This window comes from Quercus robur, chromosome 5 (genome assembly GCF_932294415.1).
Source record: "Quercus robur chromosome 5, dhQueRobu3.1, whole genome shotgun sequence".
NCBI classification, from domain to species: Eukaryota; Viridiplantae; Streptophyta; class Magnoliopsida; order Fagales; family Fagaceae; genus Quercus; species Quercus robur.
In genome coordinates, this window is record NC_065538.1 from 9,676,077 (window position 1) to 9,697,236 (window position 21,160).

Genomic DNA, 21,160 nt, shown 5'->3' on the forward strand with positions numbered 1-21,160 from the left:
CTTTTTCACTCAAGAAAAAGTTTCGAGAATTTTTTGGTTCAATATGCAATCATGATTCATGAATTCATGATTAAGACTGTACCACCACTCCCATTCAATCAGAACCGATTAACTATCAGCTCAAAACCTCATTATTGCCCAATGCCCATTCTCAATAAGTCTAAGCTAGAGGATAAATGGTCTACAATCACATATTTTCATCCAAAAAAAAAAATGTTTACTTGATCAAGAAACATACATTGCACGTGTGACAAGTAAAGCAAGTCCAACGTAACTCTGAAATAACGAGAGAAGCAATATAGCTCTTCGCTACATACCCTAACTGGGCCACCATGGTACAACTCTTACATCAAATTCGTAACTTCACTGTACTGAGTACTCACACTTCCAAATCACCCATTTCTCTGTTCTATTCTTCTGATAGTTCCTCTTTCACTTTTGTTTTTTTGTTCTTTTAGGTGTAATGTGACTTTTTCTAGCTAGCTCTAGACCTAGTGCTGCCTTCTTTATTCTTTTTTTTTTTTTTTTTTCTTCTTCTTCTTCTTCTTCTCTCTCTCTCTCTCTCTCCCTGATCTTTTTCCTCTTTATAAACCTATTCCCCAATACTACTGCTTTTAGAGAGAAACATGAGAAATCACTCATGCTGCAACAGGCAAAAGGTTAAGAGAGGACTATGGTCACCAGAGGAAGATGAGAAACTCATCAGCTACATTACAGCCTACGGCCATGGTTGCTGGAGCTCTCTCCCAAAACTTGCTGGTAACGTTATCTCTCTCTCTCTCTCTCTCAATTGCACTAGATTTCATATATCCCTACTATCGTTTCTCAAATTTGCTTTAGCTTTCATACATTCCTACTATCATTTCTCAAATTTGCTTTGTTCTTTTTGTCCTTTTTCTTGTACGGTTCTATGAAGCAGGCCTGCAGAGATGTGGAAAGAGCTGTAGACTAAGATGGTTAAATTATCTCAAACCTGACTTAAAACGTGGGAGCTTCTCTCCCCAAGAAGCTGCCCTCATCATTGAACTCCAGGGCATTCTAGGAAACAAGTACCTTCTTTTCCAAAAGTGCTTATATTATTACCGATTCAAAGAAAAAAAAAAGTGAAAATTAAATATCATGAGTGACATATTAACAACGTAATAAATGAATTTTTTTTATTTACTTTTATTTTATTTTATTTAACACATGATACTCAGTTTGTAAGTAAATCTTATCAAGTAAAATTTATAATATCTCTATCATTACTCTTTACTCTTCTTATTATCGATATTATCCTTATCATGTATGTCATTTTTTTTTTTTTTTCATGCAAGAGGGACCTTTTTCTTTTTTGGACAGGTGGGCTCAGATAGCCAAACAATTACCAGGAAGAACAGATAATGAGGTTAAGAACTTTTGGAATTCAAGCATTAAGAAGAAGTTGATTTCTCATAATGTTCATGCCATAACCACCTCTCCTGATATGCACTATAACGGTAACTCTGAGGAAGGTTTTTTCTCTCTAAACGCAAACCCTAATTGGACCCTAAGCTCTCAACAAGACCAACTATACCTTCCCACTCCAACCCCAATGTTGCATGGCTTTGATCATGGTGATCTTAAATTAGACCAAACCAATTATGGTGCCAATTTGGTTCAATTTCCAACCCCGCCCCCAATGGCACCACCATCGAATTCTTCTTTTTATGATCCACTATGGTCACTAGGCTATCAACCTCATGAACAATTTGATCCTAATCAAGAACTTCAAAATTTCAGCACTGGTGGAGCAACACAGCATTATATTGGTAATAAACTTATTGGTCCAAGTATCACAGCACCACATTATGATGAGGATCCATTATCATCCATGATTCCAAAACGTTGTGAAAATATTAGTGGTAATTGCTGTGGCATGCCTTACTTATGTGCTTCACAAGACCTTGACCCACTTGCTAGACTCCCATATTTTCCAGCTAGTTTTGATTATCCACATGATCCATACGTGCCCAACAATCATATGGAGTATATGGATATGCCATCATGTCATCATCGTACTTGATAAAATTTGTCACAAACCCTAATCTTCCTTCAATTTGGGAGACTTAGACATGATACTCTGTTGGAGTTAGGTTCTGTCTATTAATTGATGGACCTAATTGAAACAATGCATTTATTGCTTGTTATGTGCACAAGACATAGGAGAACCTTCTTTGGGAAACCTAAAAATGTTTCTAGTTAAAGTGAGTAACGCTGGCTGAAGTTCAAAAAATATGTGTAGATTATTCAAGTTTGTCAGCTTAATTAATAAATTTTATGAATTCCTACATCCTGGTGCCTAGCAAAGTTGAAAGTACTGCTCCATATTTGTACCAGTTCTTCTGTGGACATATAGTGTGCGTTTGAATTAAGATTAAAAATTAAAATTATTTCACTATTCAGCTTATTTTTGCTACTATTCATGGTCTCACTGCACTTTTTGGCATTATTCATGGGCCTCACTATACTATTTCAACTAACTTTTACCTTTATCTACAGTACTTTCAACAATAATTTTTCAATTGCAGTAAAATAAGTAGTATTCAAATATACTTATAATACTTGTCTATACACTTTGACACAATTTGCTAATATATGATAGGATTACATCACTTATAGATGAGTCCATCACTAATATTTAGTAAAAAATAATTCAATAACCATTTGCCACGTGTTTAAATTGTGTCAAAGTGTGTGGTTTAGACTTTTTATATTTGTACACTCTTCATCCCAAAATAAGTTGAGTTTGTAATTTGGCAAAAAAAGAAAAGTGAGAGTTTGTAAATGATACATACTTTAATAAAATAATGAAACAATTTTCTTAAGAAGGATTCACGTTTCAACAAACAGGTTTAAACTTTAAACTTAAGAAAATTCAAATGGATATAATTTTTTTTTTTAATTGTGCCAAAAAAAAATCCACTATTTTTGGGACAGAAAAAGTCACTTGATGTATTTTAGTACCTCGTTTCGTCGTTATTTTCCAATTCCAAGTGAAAGGGCTCACTCTCTCTCTATTTTGCATCATTATTGAGTTCATATAGACAAATAAATCATCTAATTATGGAGGAAAGTTAGAGACAATAATTAATTCTTTAATCGTCAATTCTCAAAGATTTGTCAATCATATGGTTTCCTATAAATAGTACTTTTGTTAATTTTATGGGATCAACATGTATGATGTATCCATGCATGTTTATACATTTGTATTTATGAGGAACATAATAATAAAATAGTAAACATGAGAAGAAGTAACCCGAGAGGAGGAAGATCAAAATAATAAAATAATACTACTACAATAACAACAACAATAATAATAATAAGAGGAGGAAGAAGAAGAAGAGCAGTATAATAAGAAGAAAGGAGGAGGAAATTGTAATTGGTTAGTTTAGCAAGGGTGTATATGGATTGGGTTAATTTGAGGTATTTCTCAAACTCAATTCACCCAAGCTAATAACCTCCTTTTTTTCTTTTTTTCTTTTTTTTTGAGAAATTAACGACCCAACCAAACTCATAAAGATTGGGTTAGGTTGAGTTGGAACGATTTTGTGAGGCCTAATAAAAAATGGTGTGCATTTCAATTATTCAGGCTCCTTATTTAATTAATAAATTATTTTAATTTACACAATAGGGGTTTGACTTAGTAACATAATGTTATCAATACCTTATGATGCCCTATATATGAAGTTTGAAAACCTCCTTTCTCTATTTATCTAGCAAAAGAAATTACAATTTACACAATGGAGTCTGATACTCCAACTTCATAAGAAGTCTCAAGATACAAAAGTGAATCAACAAAAAAAAATTAATTACATATATTTTTAAATTATTGATAGCATGGGTTTTGTCAAGTTACTTAAATTTAAAATCTTGCCAACAGGAACTCAACCAAACTCAATCTCCACACAAAAAAAAAATTTTAAAAATTAAAAAATAGAACCCAACTCAACCCATCAACCATTAAATAACCAATTTGGCCATCGGGTTGGATTGAATTCAGTTGAATTGGTGGGTTAAACGCACATCCTTACTTTTTAGGAATCTTTCTATATGAATTATATATGAGACTATTACAAGCCTTGTTCGATTAAACATTTTGATTTTTCCTTAAATCGACATATTAATCTTAATAATCAATAACTTTTTTTAATTGCAACTATTAGGAAAAATTGGTGGATAAGAAAATCAATAAAAAAAAAAACTTGACTAAGAATTGTGTAATTAATGAAATGAATAAAGCCTCTTCAATATTGTAGGGACACAATTTGTAACGACCCACAAAATAGTGTTGGGTTCGCACGTTAAGGGCCCAAACAATATAATTTGTAGAGTGTGGGCTTGTAAGGCTAGGCCTTGGTCACTAGACGGCGGTTAACCATGGTTTATATGAAATTTGTACGAGGGTGAACCCAACGTATCAAGCAAAACCTTCTTCTGGTGTGACTTGAGTAGTTCCGGTCTTCAGACCTCGTCCGAGGAGATTAATGCTCTTCTCATTCTCCTTCTTTAAAACTTCTTGGTCTGCCCGCCCCCTTTCTTTTTGTTCTCTTTCCCTTTTATATTAGCATTCACTCTCCTTCCAGTGTCCACGTGTCCACGTGTCAATTCCACTTTCTAGGGTGGAGAATTGTCCTATTAGTCCATACCTAGAATGGTTGGGGGTAATTGTAAAAGCTGAAGGGCATGGTGAAGAGTATGGACCTGTCAGATGCAGAGCTCTTTACTACAGTATTGGCAGCTTTCTCACTTGTCCTGCCCCTGCACTGAGTTCGTCCTTTCCTTTAGGCGTTCTGTGAGGTGCCGAGCATAAGATTGTCCTTGACCATATCCTTAGGCCTTTCTTGGACTTTCACTATGTGTCCTCAGCAATTGTTCTCCTCGGTTTGGGCCTTGGGCCTTAATGTAAAGTGGGCCAGGGTCGCAAATTCTCTGGCCCCACAATAGCCCCTCAAAATCCTGCCGCCCGACCTCTTAGTTGGGAAGGAGGGTTTTGGTGATGTCGAGCCTACATTATGGCTTGCCCAGCTTTACCCTTCATTGGTATCGGTGTCTCTTCATTTGCCTAGGAGCTGCGCCGTATCATGGGACACCCCTCTTAGGTTTGCTCACACTCCGTCTTCGCCGTTTCATTGCTCGAGGTGTGACTTGAATATGTCCCCTTTACGAGGCTATCCAAATCTTATGGTTGCAGACGGTGTTAGGAGTTGAGCAAAAACCGTCTCGTCTGTAGCATTTCTTAGAAACCTGCGTAGATTAAATGCCGCCAACTTGCCCTCTATATAAGAAGCAAGATAGGAGGTTACTCCCTTTACGTACAAACCCTTCGGCCCCTTCAAATTCCTAATCCTTCAGCTGTGTTCCCAGTCTTCATCTTCAGTGCAATCAAACCTTAGAGTAATATGTTTGAGGCACAAGTGGGGGTGAAGGAACCACACCCGCTCCAGAGGCACTGGGTCCTTCCGAGACTCAAGGTGGCGCGGTCTGGACGGGGGAGACACAGACTCAAGACAATCCTCCGCTTTCACAAGGTGGGAGCGATGTCTCCATCTCTTTCAGTCAAAATCCGAAGCAGGTGCTGGTCGCGTCAGATTTTTGGTGCGACAGCAGTGGGGTTTCTCGTCGTCAGTACCATCCACTCTTTCTCGAGCGCTACTAATATGGCATCTTCGTGTTAGGAGTCAGAGCTGATGCGGGGATTACGCATCCCTGCTTCCTCCTTTCTTCCTTCACTGGTGCCTCTTTCCGCCTCCGCTTCTTCTTCTTTCCCATCACCAGGGCCACCCTGGTGTTTTTATTTTGTCTGCTGCTTCTTCTTCTCTTCCATTAGCGGGGCCATCCTATCATACATAATCTCTACCAGAGCAAAGTTTTGAAGGATTTTTCTCTCCATTGTATCTTTTCTTTTTGCTTATGTAGTTAACTTTTTTAGTATAGGCTTACTTAAGCCCCTTCATTGTACGTTGTACGTTGTACTATTTCTTTGTCTTAATAAAAGATGATTTTGTTCCATTCTAAATATTTTTTCTTTTCTACAGTAATTACTTTGTGAATGGATGTGTTTCATGTGTATTTTCGCTTTAACGATACTTAGGGTAGAAAAACTTGTAATAGAAAGCTATTATTTTAAACTTATTAAGACTATCAATCATAATAATACCAACCCACAGTAGTTTAAACATACAAGACTAACCGAGATAACAGCCGAGTGCTCTGTAATGCGCGTGAGGTAGTCATCCGAGAATGAGTAACCCAAAATAAACCATCCGAGAGGGTTGCCTAATAGTGAGGGACTTTGGCCGTATTCTTGATAATACCTGGCTTTAATCGCTTTATGGCCTCTGATCCGAGGTATGGTTATACAGGGCCCAAACATATTCGCATTAGTTCCCTTAGAATTGAGGATCCGAGGATAGACTGGGACTTCCATTCAGTCTGGGACTTAACATAATTTTTAATAGGTAGCCTCTCCATGGGATAGAGTCCGGCGACCATACAATGCCCGGGTTGTGTCCAGAAGTTATAATAACAACTAATTAATAATAATAACACTTGGTTTCCCCATAGGCTTGAGTCCGAGGACCATACAAGGCCTTGGTTCTGTCCAAAACTTGTAGTTTCTCTTTTAAGTAGTTGGTTTCCCCATAGGCTTGAGTCCGAGGACCATACGAGACCTTGGTTCTGTCCAAAACTTGTAGTTTCTCTTTTAAGTAGTTGGTTTCCCCATAGGCTTGAGTCCGAGGACCATACAAGGCCTTGGTTCTGTCCAAAACTTGTAGTTTTTCTTTTAAGTAGTTGGTTTCCCCATAGGCTTGAGTCCGAGGACCATACAAGGCCTTGGTTCTGTCCAAAACTTGTAGTTTTTCTTTTAAGTACCGAGGATTAGTCCCCTAGCCAAAGCGTGGGGCGTCGAACTAATGGTGGAAGCCCCTAGAATTGTCCTTGTCGCTAGTGCTTCGAAGCATAGTCCATAGTAGAACTTTATACTAGGGCAACAACATCAGGTCGCTGGAAGTAACGTAGGGGCCTTCGCAAGCCCTGGGTTGACAGGAGCTCGACCCATTGTCTACGCCAATGCACAAGCCTTCCCATAGACGGCGCCAATTGTAGGGATACAATTTGTAACGACCCACAAAATAGTGTTGGGTTTGCACGTTAAAGGCCCAAACAATATAATTTGTAGAGCGTGGGCTTGTAAGGCTAGGCCTTGATCGCTGGACGGCGGTTAACCATGGTTTATATGAAATTTGTACGAGGGTGAACCCAGCGTATCAAGCAAAACCTTCTTCTGGTGTGACTTAAGTAGTTCCGGTCTTCAGACCTCGTCCAAGGAGATTAATGCTCTTCTCATTCTCCTTCTTTAAGACTTCTTGGTCTGCCCGCCCCCTTTCTTTTTGTTCTCTTTCCCTTTTATATTAGCATTCACTCTCCTTCCAGTGTCCACGTGTCAATTCCACTTTCTGGGGTGGAGACTTGTCCTATCAGTCCATACCTAGAGTGGTTGGGGGTGGTTGTAAAAACTAAATGGCATGGTGAAGAGAATGGACCTGTCAGATGCAGAGCTCTTTACTACAGTATTGGCAGCTTTCTCACTTGTCCTGCCCCTACACTGAGTTCGTCCTTTCCTTTAGGCGTTCTGTGAGGTGCCGAGTATAAGATTGTCCTCGGCCATATCCTTAGGCCTTTCTTGGACTTTCACTATGCGTCCTCGGCAATTGTTCTTCTCGGCTTGGGCCTTGGGCCTTAATGTAAAGTGGGCCAGGATCGCAAATTCTCTGGCCCCACAAATATTTTACTAAAATGTTGAGAATTTTGAATAGCAAGGATTATGAACAGGAAAGAATTTTAAGAACTGAAGAGGTAAAAACCACCACTCATATTGATTCAAGTCAGCAAATTCTCACAAATTAGGTCTCAAGTACATGAATTACTCTTTTCTTTGCCAATCTACTAAACGTTTATTTAAATTACACCCTTTAATTCATGCATCCAACACGTAAGAAAGTAGTTCACAATTTCTAATCTCCTTAGTGTTCCTTTGGACGAGTGGTTATTCATCTTATTTAGCTTATGTATAACTTTTCTATTTTTCGTAGGTATAATTATACTTACTTTTGACAACTAATTTTCAAGTTCAATAAACCAATGAATATAAGCTCTTCCAAACAAGCACTCAGCAGTCTAATAGAAAAACGGAAGATGAAAAAGAATTATTATTTTGTAATTCTTCTTCTTCTTCTTATTGTTCTTCTTCTTCTTCTTTATTATAAAAGAATACAAAATAAAGCTTCCAGCTTTCATGAGGGTAATGTGTTGGAAAATGAAAACAGGTACACAATAGTCTCCCTGTTACCACAATGATTAAAGTACCATACCATATTTGGCTGTAGGTTCGATGGGTCATCAACTGTTGATTTCATCCTTATAACCATGTTCGTTATAAAGCATAAAGAATGAATCTCAATCTTTATCCCCCCAGTGGGAGAATGTATCTTATAAATGAATATTGCATCCTCTCTTTCACAATGAGTGGAGCTCATTTAATTGTGAGATCCACACATCGTGAGAAGGAATATGCATATACATGAAATAATTATTGTCCCTATAAGAATAAACAAAAAGAAGTAGTTATTGAGTTGCTATAAGAACAAAATTTATTCCATATCTTTTCCCTATATTTATTAGTCATTTCATTTGGATGAAATTATTTGAACTTTAAAGAGAAGATTCAAATTTCAATCTTTATTTTAAAATTTTGAGAGAGAGAGATGTACCAAACAAAGAATCCATGGTTCCTCTTATGCTGGATAAAGCTAGGCTGGAAAGTCCGTTTAGGAAATAAAATCATTGGCTCGTTTGAAGAAGAAACATCTCCTGCAGAACAGAACAGTTAACAGCTATACAGAAACCAAAAAGACCGAACAAAATGATACTGATGACTTAATTGGTAACCCAACCCCTGAAAATTCTAGCCTTAAGTGTTCTTGAATATGCCTTTAAATAATAGCTTCCATATTGCAACAATTACCACAATGTTCAAGTAATGCAGCACCCCTTTTGAGGGCCTATGAAATGAAAAAAATCTGCATTTGCATTGGCTAGTAATGAAAACAATTGGTTATGGCAGAATTAATGTGGACTTACATCTTCCAGCCATATATAGGAGTGAAGAAAAAAAAAATCCTCCACCAGCAAGAGCAGGGGATATCATTCTAGATGATATTATTTCCAGCTCAGTACATTAGTCACCATGAGCATCAGAAAAACAAGAGCACAACTTGGATGCACTACCACCTAAAGACTGAAGCCTGCTACTTAAGTCATCTCTCATCAAAAAGTAAACATATTGGCAATCAGGATAACCACATCAGCATCGACATATCATTCACCGCAAAACAAATCTTACGGGGTTTATCATGTTAATCAGATAAATTCATGAGAGGAAATACTAGAAGCACTGTCTTAGCCACCTAAATCTAGGTAATTACTAATAGTAAGTACTTCTATATCATAACCTTTGAAGTTTGAAGCAAGAGAGCCCCTCCATAGGGATTTTTTTTTTTTTTTTTTTTCCTTTTGGTATACCCTACATGAGTATTGTATTTATAATTTATCTTGCCTATAGAGATTCTGCGCATGTCCATCCCCCACTCAACCAATTTTTACTCCAAACCACAATTCTATACTTGCTAGTTATGTTCTTAATGGAACATTTGGCAGAAGTTGGGCATAGTTTCCAGGATGCAATGCGTAATAGATACTAAAGTTAGTAATCCTTAACTGGACTATACGTCTAGTTACTAGACAAATGAGCAAGCTGAAGCTTCTATAATTTCAATGTTCTTAAAGAAGAAAAAATGAAGGTTTAGAAAAAGACTTTCTTTTTCTTTGAGGCACCAAAGAAAAGAATGCTTTGTAGAAATTTAATTTTGTCTACCATAGTCATTTGTCCATAAACAACAAAGTTTAGCTACAAAATTAGTTGTAGTCTGAGACTACAACTTTACTCATTATCTTTTTATTGGAGGTAAATTTTGACAAATCCATCATTGGATTATATTTTTTTCTTATATCCTCTATGTATGCTTGCAAAATTTTTAGAAAATTAAAAATCAATAGTTATGTCATCAATAAATTGTTTAAATTGCAAGTTTTTGTGATTTAAAATTATGCATAAAATATAATTTATAGATCATATAGTAAATAATATCCAATTGACACAAAATTTAACATGTGTATTAAGAGCACAAAGAATATGCAATCAAGTAGCTAAATTTTCAAAATATGTAGTAATGATAATTTTTTTAAAGGAAGTTGTAGCATTAGGCTACAACCAATTTTGTAACTAAATAACTTTGTCCCTCTGCCTATTTATTAAAAAAACAAACTATATATGCACAACCTTAAGGTCACCAATGATATGAAGACATTAGGTTAATTTGTTAATTGGTTATTAGTTCATTAGTTAACAATTTTCTCATGGTCAAAGGCTAAAATGGCAAATTTAATGGATTTTTATTATTATTATTGGTAAGTTACACATACAACAGATGGGTTTGAACTTACTACCTTACTGTGCACTTAAAAGGAGAGGAGATGTTGGTTGAGCTAGAGCTCATTGACAACAGATATGCACATTAGCTTTTATAGCAAGTAGTTGTCAAAAACTATAATTGATCCATCCATTTTATGTTATGATCCTAGTGTCCCACATGGATTAAATATAAGTTTAACTATGTATTTATAAACTCTTGGACACCCTCTCCTTGCAAACCAGTTTTTAAAGAATGAGTTTTACCCATAAGTTCCTAACATTTGATATCAGAGCCAACCACCACCTCGAGTAATCGGGTGTAGCTCAAATAAGTTACGGCTTTGTGGTTGGATCCTGGAGGAGACGACCTAGAGGCTAGATTAAAATAACTGATAGGTGAATGGAGCCACCTTGCAAGTTGGTTTTTAAGGATGAGTTCTATCCATAAGTTTGTAACATTTTTTCATACATCAAACAAAGCATACATACATAATTACATTTATACACACACTCTTAACCAAATTTCATAAATAAAGGCATATTTTAAAAGTTCAAGGATTACACTCGTGTTTTAGAGGTAATCAGAATTTGACAATATCAACTAGTTAGCAGTCGTTAATCACCTCACCAATCTGAGCAAAACTAGCAGCTTCACCCCGTAACTAAACAATGACAATCTGAGCATCACCCTCAATAATCACTTCATGTATTCCAATTTCTGCAGCAAAGTTAATAGCCCTGCGACAGGCCATTGCTTTCACGTCTTCAACCAAAAACAAAACTTGTTGGTGAATGGTGAGGAATGGTACTATTTGAAAGACGCAGCAGTATTTTTTGTAATAGTTGTATATAAGTATATAACATCTGCATAAATGGGAAGGAATACACACTTGTGATATCCGCTTTCATGTACAAAATTATAAATCGCGAAGAAAAGGCCCATAGGCCCCTTTACATGTTGTGGTGCAAATGATAACGGGCTCTTGATTCAAATAGCATGTCTTCCTCTACATTTTGCAAATAGGTTGCAAGGGCCGAGTTAAGAGACTTCACCTTTTGGGCCCCATATCTAATTCATTGGGCTAATGTGACCCCAAATACAAATGAAATGTCACCAACCAAGTACTAGACTCTTGGCTGATTGGGTCTACCATGCATGTAAAGCTTGAATTATTGTCCTGCTGCACCGCCAACAACAGCCAATTACCATAATTGTTACATGTTTCAGCAAAGTTCATATTCAATCACCTTCTACACCCATTTGTTCTAGTTCCATTCTTCAGTCCAAACTCAAGACCTAACACCAGTCACATTGTCACTTCAACTCTAAATTCGAATAAAAATCACACAACCCTTAATGTAACACTTTTTTTTTTTTTTGTTCATTTTAAATATGCTTTATAATAAAAATAAGAAAAATAATAAAATAAAAGATGTAACAATTTATTACCATTGATGAAGCATAAAGTGACATTCAGAGTTAGATATGTGATTTTTATTCGATTAGAACACCAAATCCCTCCCTTCATTTAATGACATTGCTTGTCTTAATAAACCTACGAAGTAAAGAGGATGGTGAATAGGAAAACACAAACACACTAAAACTACTTTCTATTGATAAATCACAGTGACAAAATCCCAAGTCAACGAATATGTGATTGATTAGAAATTAGACCAATGAACCCGTCCATTACAACTACAAGCAACTCCACAATTTTGGTAGTTAAAAAACAACCGTGTTCCCCCAAAAAAAAAAAAAAAAAATCCAACCAAAGAGAACAAAAGAGGCAAAACAAGACAACAAATTGGCATTTTTAAAACATGCCGAAAAGTATACATGAAGCAATTGCTCCAGAACAGAAATATGAAAATGAAGAACTGAAACAATGGAGAAAAGGATTAGGTGGGAAAAAAAATATTGATTGAAAAGAACGGCACGAATCAGAATTAATTGTTTCACTTAATGACTAGACTATCATATAACTGCAGACGCATAAAAATTATATATATCAGAACTCCAAATGTACACTAAATCATGCTGGACTGAGGAAGCTTTATTGTTCTGCAGGGAGTGCAGCAGAGATCCAATCTGAGGTAGCCGTTTGAATGTCTGTCTCAATATGTGGCGAAAGAGAAAGAGGAGTTATTGCAACCTGTTGCTCCAAATGAGACACAAATCAGAAACCAAGGAAGCTAATAATAATATTGAAAAAGACATGAAGCAAAGTATCTAATACTTCAATGAAAGAAAAGTAACCATCTCCAACCATAATAAAACACCCTCTTTCAAATATTTTAAAAGAGATGCCAAACCCTACCACCCAAGAAATATGTAACAGTTAGGTTAGGATATTATTTCAATTAACATGCAGATGCTACAGGCAAGCCTAATGTCCAATAAAAATCATATTGATCCTTGGTGTTTTATTGTAAGTCTTAAAGAGATTTAATCACTGACATTGGGACCCAAAACATTAGGTATGAGCCATAATGATTTATGAAAACACTCACAGTAACATTTAAGTCAAAGGATGATACCAGGCAGTCCTGCAATGACCACACACTTTATTACTTTCACCTTTACATGCTACGTAAAACATACCAAATTTTTTTTTATGATGGCCTCTTCTGTTACTTTTTCTTCAGTTCTTTTGTAGTCACCAATCACAGGCAAGTGGAATCCACTCTTTAAAACAGGACCCCATTTGCAATTATTACAGTTGTTTGAACTGACAGTCATGGAAGAAAAACCTACTGGGGGAAAGAGCTGACCCCACAAAAATGATACTACTGAAAATTTAGATTCATTCATTTCATTTCTATACGATTGAATGACACACAATGACGAGAAAAAAAAATAATAATTTCAATGATGCGGAAAAAAATATATATTATAGGTACTTACATATCCATTTTCAAGTGCTCTGAAATCCAGATCCTCATCCGTCTCTTCTTGCTCCTTATCCAGAAACTGCAAATGTAAGCATGCCTGAGCCTTAGTTCATCACTTCATGAAACAACTACAAATATCTTCAATTTTTTTGGTTAATCAAGCCAATGAAGACTTGCAATTTGTAGTACAAAAATTCAGACTTTTCTATAGGTAAAACTATCAAAGATTTGTTACAAGCAACTTAAGATTCATAATTTGATATCAACCCTTCTTATAAAACTACAAAATGTCATAGACTTCAAGCAATTTCATTGATTATCCTAAAGGAGAAAGTATAACTGCTTTCTTGAAGCTGCTTCTAAAAGCATTCTCACAGCAAGTAAAAGCTGCTTCTAAAAGCAACCTTAATTGCTAGATTTTTTTTTCATACCTCTAGCCGGAAGTACTTCTTCACTCGGTTGGAATCAGATTTTCCAGCAACGCCAACTGATTCAATTTCCACATGCTTCTTTTGTGTGTTCAAACGTCGAGCCGCACCCTGAAAAACACCCACCAAAAAAAATGAAAACAGGAAAAGGGCAGTATAATCCTTCCATGAGCCTTTTTTTTCTTTTCTTTTTTTTGAGTAATTCACAGTGAGAGCAACTGACCGCAGCAGAGGCATCTCGGCCAAGCTGTGCGAGCTGAAGGCCAAGGCTTTGTTGATTGGACATGAAATGTCCAGCAGGATACCGGTTGGCTGAAACAGCTAGCCAGTTAGGAGTTGATCTCCACATACTTTGCTTGGTCAATTTAAAACCCTGTCAAGCAAAACATTTTCACACATATGTAAGAGGGAAAAGAATGTCTAGGAGAATTTAAATATTGTGAAGGCAAGGATTTATATCAACAGTTTTTTTGTCCAAACAAAAGCACATGAATGAGTAAAATCAGTAGTTCAATACATGACCGACAAAGTGAGACCAGCTTCCCAGAAGAGGATCTAAATCAAGTAAAATTTTCCAATATACCAACTATATATCTCAGCTGATACAGTTAATCAAGGGTTTGAGCCAAAGCATCTAACACAGCATCTAACAATTAAGCACTTGCTTGAACTGGGAGAAAGAAAAATGTGTGACCACCTAGGAAGCGCGGACACGGGTACAACACAGTGACACAAGCAATTTCTGAAAAATTATAACATAAAACGGCCAGTACGACATGGGTACGGTACCCTAAATGAAGTGTCTGTGCTTCCTAGATTATCACTGACCAAATTGTAGCACATTTTCCATATATTAAGCATAAGATACTTTGGCTCCAATGAGTTAAAATTTTTCCTCAAAATTTTGACTCATGGGAGCAACACAGGCCCCTACACTAAAGCACAATAACTGAAACTCCAGTCCAACAGTGACAAGAATGTGATTACAGTTATCACACTTAAGTTTGTAGATCTATCCTATAAAGTCAGCATACATTCTAACGAGCAGAGACACCTACTAATATTTTATCATTAGCAACTAAGCGCCAAGAATAGTAATAGAATATAATCTTAGATCCACATACCTCACATGCACCAAAAGTAGTGATGATTCTATAAATAAAACTAAGCCTTACCCTGATGACATTGCTATTGATAACTATCCAAGCTACTTCTAAATTCTTGACAGAGGATGCCAATTTCCAGAGTACATGTTGATAGCACTAAGATTTTTCACTGCCTGGTTACCTAGCATAACCTCATTTCTCCCAAGAACCAATATTGGCCATCTTAACATATAAGGCTCTCAACATGATACTGTACGTGTTGATAGCACTAAGATTTTTCACTGCCTGATTACCTAGCATAACCTCATTTCTCCCAAGAACCAATATTGGCCATCTTAACATATAAGGCTCTCAACATGATACTGCCCATGTCATCTTAAGTCACCAAGTCATCTGATATGACCAAAAAACACTTCAGTGATACACTAACATACCAGAATCATTCTGAAAAGTTTTTAATCCGGTGGGTTTTCAATTCTCTTTCTTTTTCTGATAAGTCGGGGCATTCAGTTATCAATAAATTTGAGAATCTATAACCAAATGCACCCTAAATTTTTAAACCTTCCCAATAGTTTGTCATTCAGACAGGGAGAATAATAAAGGCTGCATCTCTACCCCACATATAGCCATTGTATGAAAACAACAATAACCACAATGGTCAATGAAAAAACCAGTCATTCATTAAGAAAGCAGTTCTAGTGCTTTATTATGGCCAGTATTATATTTTGTAAAACACCTGGTCAAAGTTCAGTGTGTTTTACCATAGTTTTCAAAACAAAATTTCAATTAGAAACAAGTTAACAACCCATTTCCTTAACACTTTAGAGATGCAAACCTTGTTTGTCAAAGGAGAAGTGGGTATCTCTATATTCAGGGAGCAGCTTTTGGGGAAAACTCCTTTTTCAATATCTCTGATAGCTGCATTTATTAAAGGTATACAGACAGAAACTGCATCCTTAAAATCATTTTCCTGACTTTCATCCTTCTTCCTGCAATAGATTATATCACCAAAGAATTACTTCTCAACATTAAGAAGGAAAATATATATATATATCAAATTTTTATAAGAAAAAATCTTCAAGTCACCAGTTCAATGATATTGACAATGATGGAACACCACAAATTAGGGCCTCTCTAGCTCCGGCAACAACACCCGAGTAAAACCTGATCAATGTTTCAGTCATTAAAAAAACTTGTCTATTCAAATAAGGACTAGAAGTCACCGGGAAAAAATAGAAACATACAGCTTTAACTGATATTACTAGAGTAAAAATATCAAACACTGATTTCAAATATTGGATGATTCCAAAGTTTACCCTGCTTGACTTAAACAAGAAAATATAGGAATGATAAAAAGCAATAACTAACAACTTACATGTGATGGCCACAGCTTGATCCCCGATTAATTCCACTAATCACCTGAAAATGAGACCATATATGATTTTTCTGGACCCCAAAATGTATATGCATAATCATACTGATGACATCATACAAATGCTAACCAGAAGAGGCTTTGACCAAGAAAACAATGCCCCAGATAATGCCAATGAGACACAATCCACAGGAGTCCCTGAGTAAAAAGAATCACGTCCAAGCCTGTTACTATCAGTAACCATGATGAAACCGCAAAATCCAGATCAACTTTACATAAATCTTTCAGGCATACATTGATGCCAATTTCAAAGAAAATATATCAATAACTAAAAATCACTGAAGTTTTCCATATATAGAATGAATGAATCTGGCTAGTAGTTAAATTGAATATCAAAAAATCCACATCATATCTACCCAATTTCATAAACATAAACAAAAGCCAAAATGCAAGGAATGATGAATCCATTAAATACAAGATAATTTTTATAGTTACAGAACCCAATGCATAGATATCGGTCATACCTGAAACTTCAAAAGCTGTAGAACCATTAATCTCGCTGGAACTCACAGCAACCGTTTCTTGGAGAGTCACAGAATGACCTGACACTGATTTGTCCCTAAAAGTACCAAATCACAAGCTAACAAATCAGAACATGTTCCCAGCTTCAATACCAATACTTGAAATGAAACAATGCAACATATCCATATACAAATAGTAATAGGCAAATAAATAAAAAACTACAAAATCCCACACCCATAATAAGCAATTAAGAGAAACCTGCACAAAAGGTAAGTTATATCAATAATCACAAAGAACCCAGATACTCAGATGATGAAATTAACAGAAAAAAAAAAACAAAAAAAAAACAACAAAACATATTAAAAGAATTGAGAAATGAAAGAATTTCACATACCAATACAGGAACACAAATATACACGCCTAAACAATCAAAAACAATGTAATCCCACATACCCAGGTGAGAGAATCAAGGAAAAAAGATATAAAACGCAAACTACGACCTATAATCAAAGACAACCCGGAAAACCAACAAGCAATGAATGAAACTCACATACCAATACAGGAAATGAAAGAAGCCCACATAGCCAAATATCAAAATCAATCAAAAAACACAAAACTTTACAGCTAAGCAATCAAAAGTAATAGAACCCGCATAACCCAGATGAGAAAATCAAAGGAAACAAGCAATAAACCACAAAATACAACCTATACAATACAGGAAATGAAAGAAGCCCACATAGCCAAATATCAAAATCAATCCAAAAAAAAAATCTACCACTAAGCAATCAAAAAACCCACACCCAGATGAGAAAATCAAGGGGAACAAGCAATAAACCACAAAATACAACCTATAGAATTCAGGAAATGAAAGAAGCCCAGATAGCCAAATATCAAAATTAATCAAAAACCAATGAAAAACCCCACATACCCAGATGAGAAAACCACTGGAAACAAACAATCAAACACAAAACACAACAAAATAGCTGAGCAAAGTGGATGGAGATTGAACCCACGATTGCGGAGCGCAGACATGGACATTGTACAAGCCTTCACGAACGAGCGCTTCAACGAGGAACACAAGGCCAGGGGAGTCAATCCCATCTCCATTGGTCACCAAAACAATGGGCTTGGAGGTGTCTACGGCCTCAGAAGCATCGGAAACCGATGTGGAATAAGAGGGCTCGGCGGGTTCAACATTGTCGCTTTCTTTTGACTCAGCTTCACTGTTACTAACTTTGTCATCATCATTGTTTTTGTTGTTGTTGTTGCTGTTGTCGCCGTTTTTTTTGCTTAGAACTTGTTGGAGATTGGAGACCAACCCCGGTGGCAACAAGTTGTTGTTCTTCACAGAAGTGGAAGTCATAGCATAAACTCAGACAAAGAGAGAGAGAGAGAGAGAGAGAGAGAGAGAGAGAGAGATTTGGGTGTAGAAGAATCAAAGCAGAACCCTAGAGAGCGAGAGAGAGAGAAGGAAAGGAAGAAAAGGAAAGAAATAAAGGATGGAAAGAATGAAAAGGATGGATTGATAGATTATAGATATAGAAAGAGAGAGAAAGAAGAAGAGTTGAGTAGATGGACCGGTTCATACGGCATTATATATTTTGAGAGAGAAAAGTAAGATTTGGGGTAAACGAAAGAGCAACGATTGGTGGCTGCATCATTAAACACATGAGGAAGAAAGGAACAGTGATCTAATTGAAAATGGGGATTTCATACAGTCTTTTTTTTTTTTTATCCTCAATAGAATATTACAAACTTTTTATTGAATAATAGATGTTAGAGAATATTATAAATATCTTCTAAAAATATCCTTTTATAAAATGTGTTACTAATTAAAAAAATAATTTAAAGCGTTTGTTGATGAGAAATCTTATGTTTGTAATATTTTCACCACAAATTGTAAGTGGTAAATTGTTACGGATTGTTATAGGTAAGAATAAAATCATTTTAGAAGTATGTTTAAATTAAAACCAATAACAATCTACCGTCTATAATTTGTTAGGAAATTGTTGTGAAAATATTATAAACGTAGCATCTCTTTCTATTGATTAAATGGTATGGTTAAAGTTAACCAAATACATTTATTGACACATTAATTTGTTAGTTTTATGTAGTAAGATTTATAGATTTTTTAACAGTTTCTTTCATTAAATAAGCAGAAAGTGAATTTTAAAATTATGTGTTTGGATGAGCTTATTTATTTATCTATTTACATAAAATATTATTAAAAAATTATGGAAAGCTTTTTTTTTTCTTTTTTTTTTTCCTTTATGCCATCAAAATAAAGCTAAAAAGAGGTTTTTTTTGCTTGCCAAGCACACTGGTAAAATTTAAAAAGCTACTTAAGATCTATTATTTTACACTTTGTTTGTTATGGGATATTTATTGGTGAAGAAAACAAATCAAAAAAAATTTCTTATCTAATGATGTTTGATTGTGTTGATGAAAATAATTCCCAAAATATATATATAACTCACATTAAAAATCAATTACACTTCATGTATGCACAAATCTTTTGCATTAATATCATGCATTGAATCTTTCATAACATGTAGAACTTATGCATCTATGAAGTTCACATATTTTGAGAGGCATGCTACACAATACACACCGTCAATTATATAAGATAATTCTTAGACCACTAGCATACGGGAATACCAAAAAAAAAAAAATCTATATTGCATCCTTAAATACTTTATCTATTTTATCAACTCATTTTACAATTTACCCTACATCCTAATTTTTATTTTTACATACAACCCAATAAAATAATATAAATTACCTAATAAAAAGTATTCTTCTCTCTCTCTTTCCTCCCATTATCTTTTTCTCTTCACACACAACCACAATATTAGATTTTTTTTTTCTTTACAATCTATGAATAGTAAGGTTGTATATACAACCTTACTATTCATAGATTGCAAATTTTTTTAAGTATACAAACTCAAATGGAGTGGGTTTTTGTTGTCTTGAGTTGTAAAATAGCAACTAGGGGTGTTTACATCCCCAATGCTAGTGCTCTAAGTAATGGTGACAACAACAACAACAATAGGTGGCAGTGCTGATGGCAAAGAAGGGAAAGAGATTTATGTTTTGTGTTAGAGAGAATTAATTTAACCCTATTTTGTGGTTTTCTTAATTGCAAATGGGTATCTCTATGAATAGTAGATTAGTTTTTTCTTCTTTGGTTATATGTTATAACTTATGGACCTAGTTCAATCGGATCTAGGAGCTTATTTTATGAGAATGGGGGTTTCTTTCCAGGGTTGAGAAGATGAACCTGTATGGTTTATTGATAGTGAACAGTTACAAGAATACAATTTTTATTGAGAAGTAAATCATATCAGCTCATGAAAGCTTGTAACCAAGATCTTAGCGGGCAACATTAATTTGCTTTTAATTTACTGGTGCTTATTCTTAAAGACAAAATAACAAGTATTCTTTTGTTGTAACTTGTAAGTTAGATTATTAGAGTTGATATGATCAACTTTAAAAAAATGAGGGCAAGTAAGATTAGTTTATGAGATTAATATAAGTAAAATTTTAAATGAAGAGCTAATTTGTATTCTTCAAAGGCCGGTGACATATGTCGAAAGCTACAGTCAAAGAATTCACAATAGGACAAGTTTGAATCATTGATTCATAAGTATAATTAATTTAGATGAGGACTGTTAATATAACACATCAATTTGATTAGCTGTAATGATGTATGTTTTTGGATATTGACAAATTATAAATCTGAGTCAATTTTTACTGTAATATTGTAACATTAATTTCGTTTGGTAAATATGGGTTAGTGTTTGATAATTAATTAAAGTATTCAATGAACGTACAAGGATTAAAGACCACATCTTACGTTTAAATAATTAAACACGTGAGGAAGAAAGTGATCTAATTGAAAATGGGGATTTCCTACCCTTTTTTATTTTAGCTTAGCTTTTTGCTATAGTCACTTTTTTTTTTTTTTTAATCCTCAATAGAATATTACAAACTTTTTATTGAATAAGTGATGTTATAGAACATAATAAATATCTTCTAAAAAAAATCCTTTTATAAATGTGTTACTAATTAAAAAAACAATTTAAAGCATTTATTGATGAGAAATTTTGTGTTCATAATATTTTCACCACAAATCATAAGTTGTAAGTTGTTACAAGTTGTTATTGGTGAAAATAAAATAATTTTAGAAGTAGGTTTAAATTAGAATCAATAACAACTTACCGCCTATAATTTGTTAGGAAAGTGTTGTAAAAATGTTGTGGACGTAACATTTTTTTTTTCTATTGGA

The 21,160-nt window shown here is 35.0% G+C and overlaps 2 protein-coding genes across 2 annotated transcripts; one reads left to right on the forward strand and one right to left on the reverse strand.

Moving 5' to 3' along the window:
• Positions 1-626: 626 nt before the first annotated feature.
• LOC126727766 (transcription factor MYB26-like) lies at positions 627-2,044 on the forward strand. Its single transcript, XM_050433684.1, has 3 exons — positions 627-759; positions 920-1,049; positions 1,342-2,044. Exons 1-3 carry the CDS (start codon positions 627-629, stop codon positions 2,042-2,044), a joined length of 966 nt encoding a protein of 321 aa, XP_050289641.1.
• A 10,151-nt stretch (positions 2,045-12,195) lies between these two features.
• On the reverse strand, positions 12,196-18,506 carry LOC126725082 (uncharacterized). The gene is made up of 10 exons (XM_050429589.1): positions 17,886-18,506; positions 16,875-16,969; positions 16,481-16,548; positions 16,354-16,397; positions 16,065-16,142; positions 15,814-15,967; positions 14,096-14,245; positions 13,876-13,983; positions 13,458-13,523; positions 12,196-12,705 (listed from the first exon to the last, which is right to left on the reverse strand). Exons 1-10 carry the CDS (start codon positions 18,233-18,235, stop codon positions 12,607-12,609), a joined length of 1,212 nt encoding a protein of 403 aa, XP_050285546.1. The 5' UTR covers positions 18,236-18,506; the 3' UTR covers positions 12,196-12,606.
• Between the last annotated feature and the right edge of the window lie 2,654 nt (positions 18,507-21,160).

Bases quoted from the DNA above. Each gene is read 5' to 3' on its own strand.
- LOC126727766 (XM_050433684.1), top strand. From the start codon at position 627: ATGAGAAATCACTCATGCTGCAACAGGCAAAAGGTTAAGAGAGGACTA. The intron at 760-919 runs GTAACGTTATCT...TCTATGAAGCAG, and splicing joins CTCTCTCCCAAAACTTGCTG to GCCTGCAGAGATGTGGAAAG. The intron at 1,050-1,341 runs GTACCTTCTTTT...TTTTTTGGACAG, and splicing joins CAGGGCATTCTAGGAAACAA to GTGGGCTCAGATAGCCAAAC.
- LOC126725082 (XM_050429589.1), bottom strand. From the start codon at position 18,235: ATGACTTCCACTTCTGTGAAGAACAACAACTTGTTGCCACCGGGGTTG. The intron at 16,970-17,885 runs GTGGGTTCAATC...TGGTACTTTTAG, and splicing joins CATGTCTGCGCTCCGCAATC to GGACAAATCAGTGTCAGGTC. The intron at 16,143-16,353 runs GTAAGTTGTTAG...AACATTGATCAG, and splicing joins TCAAGCTGTGGCCATCACAT to GTTTTACTCGGGTGTTGTTG.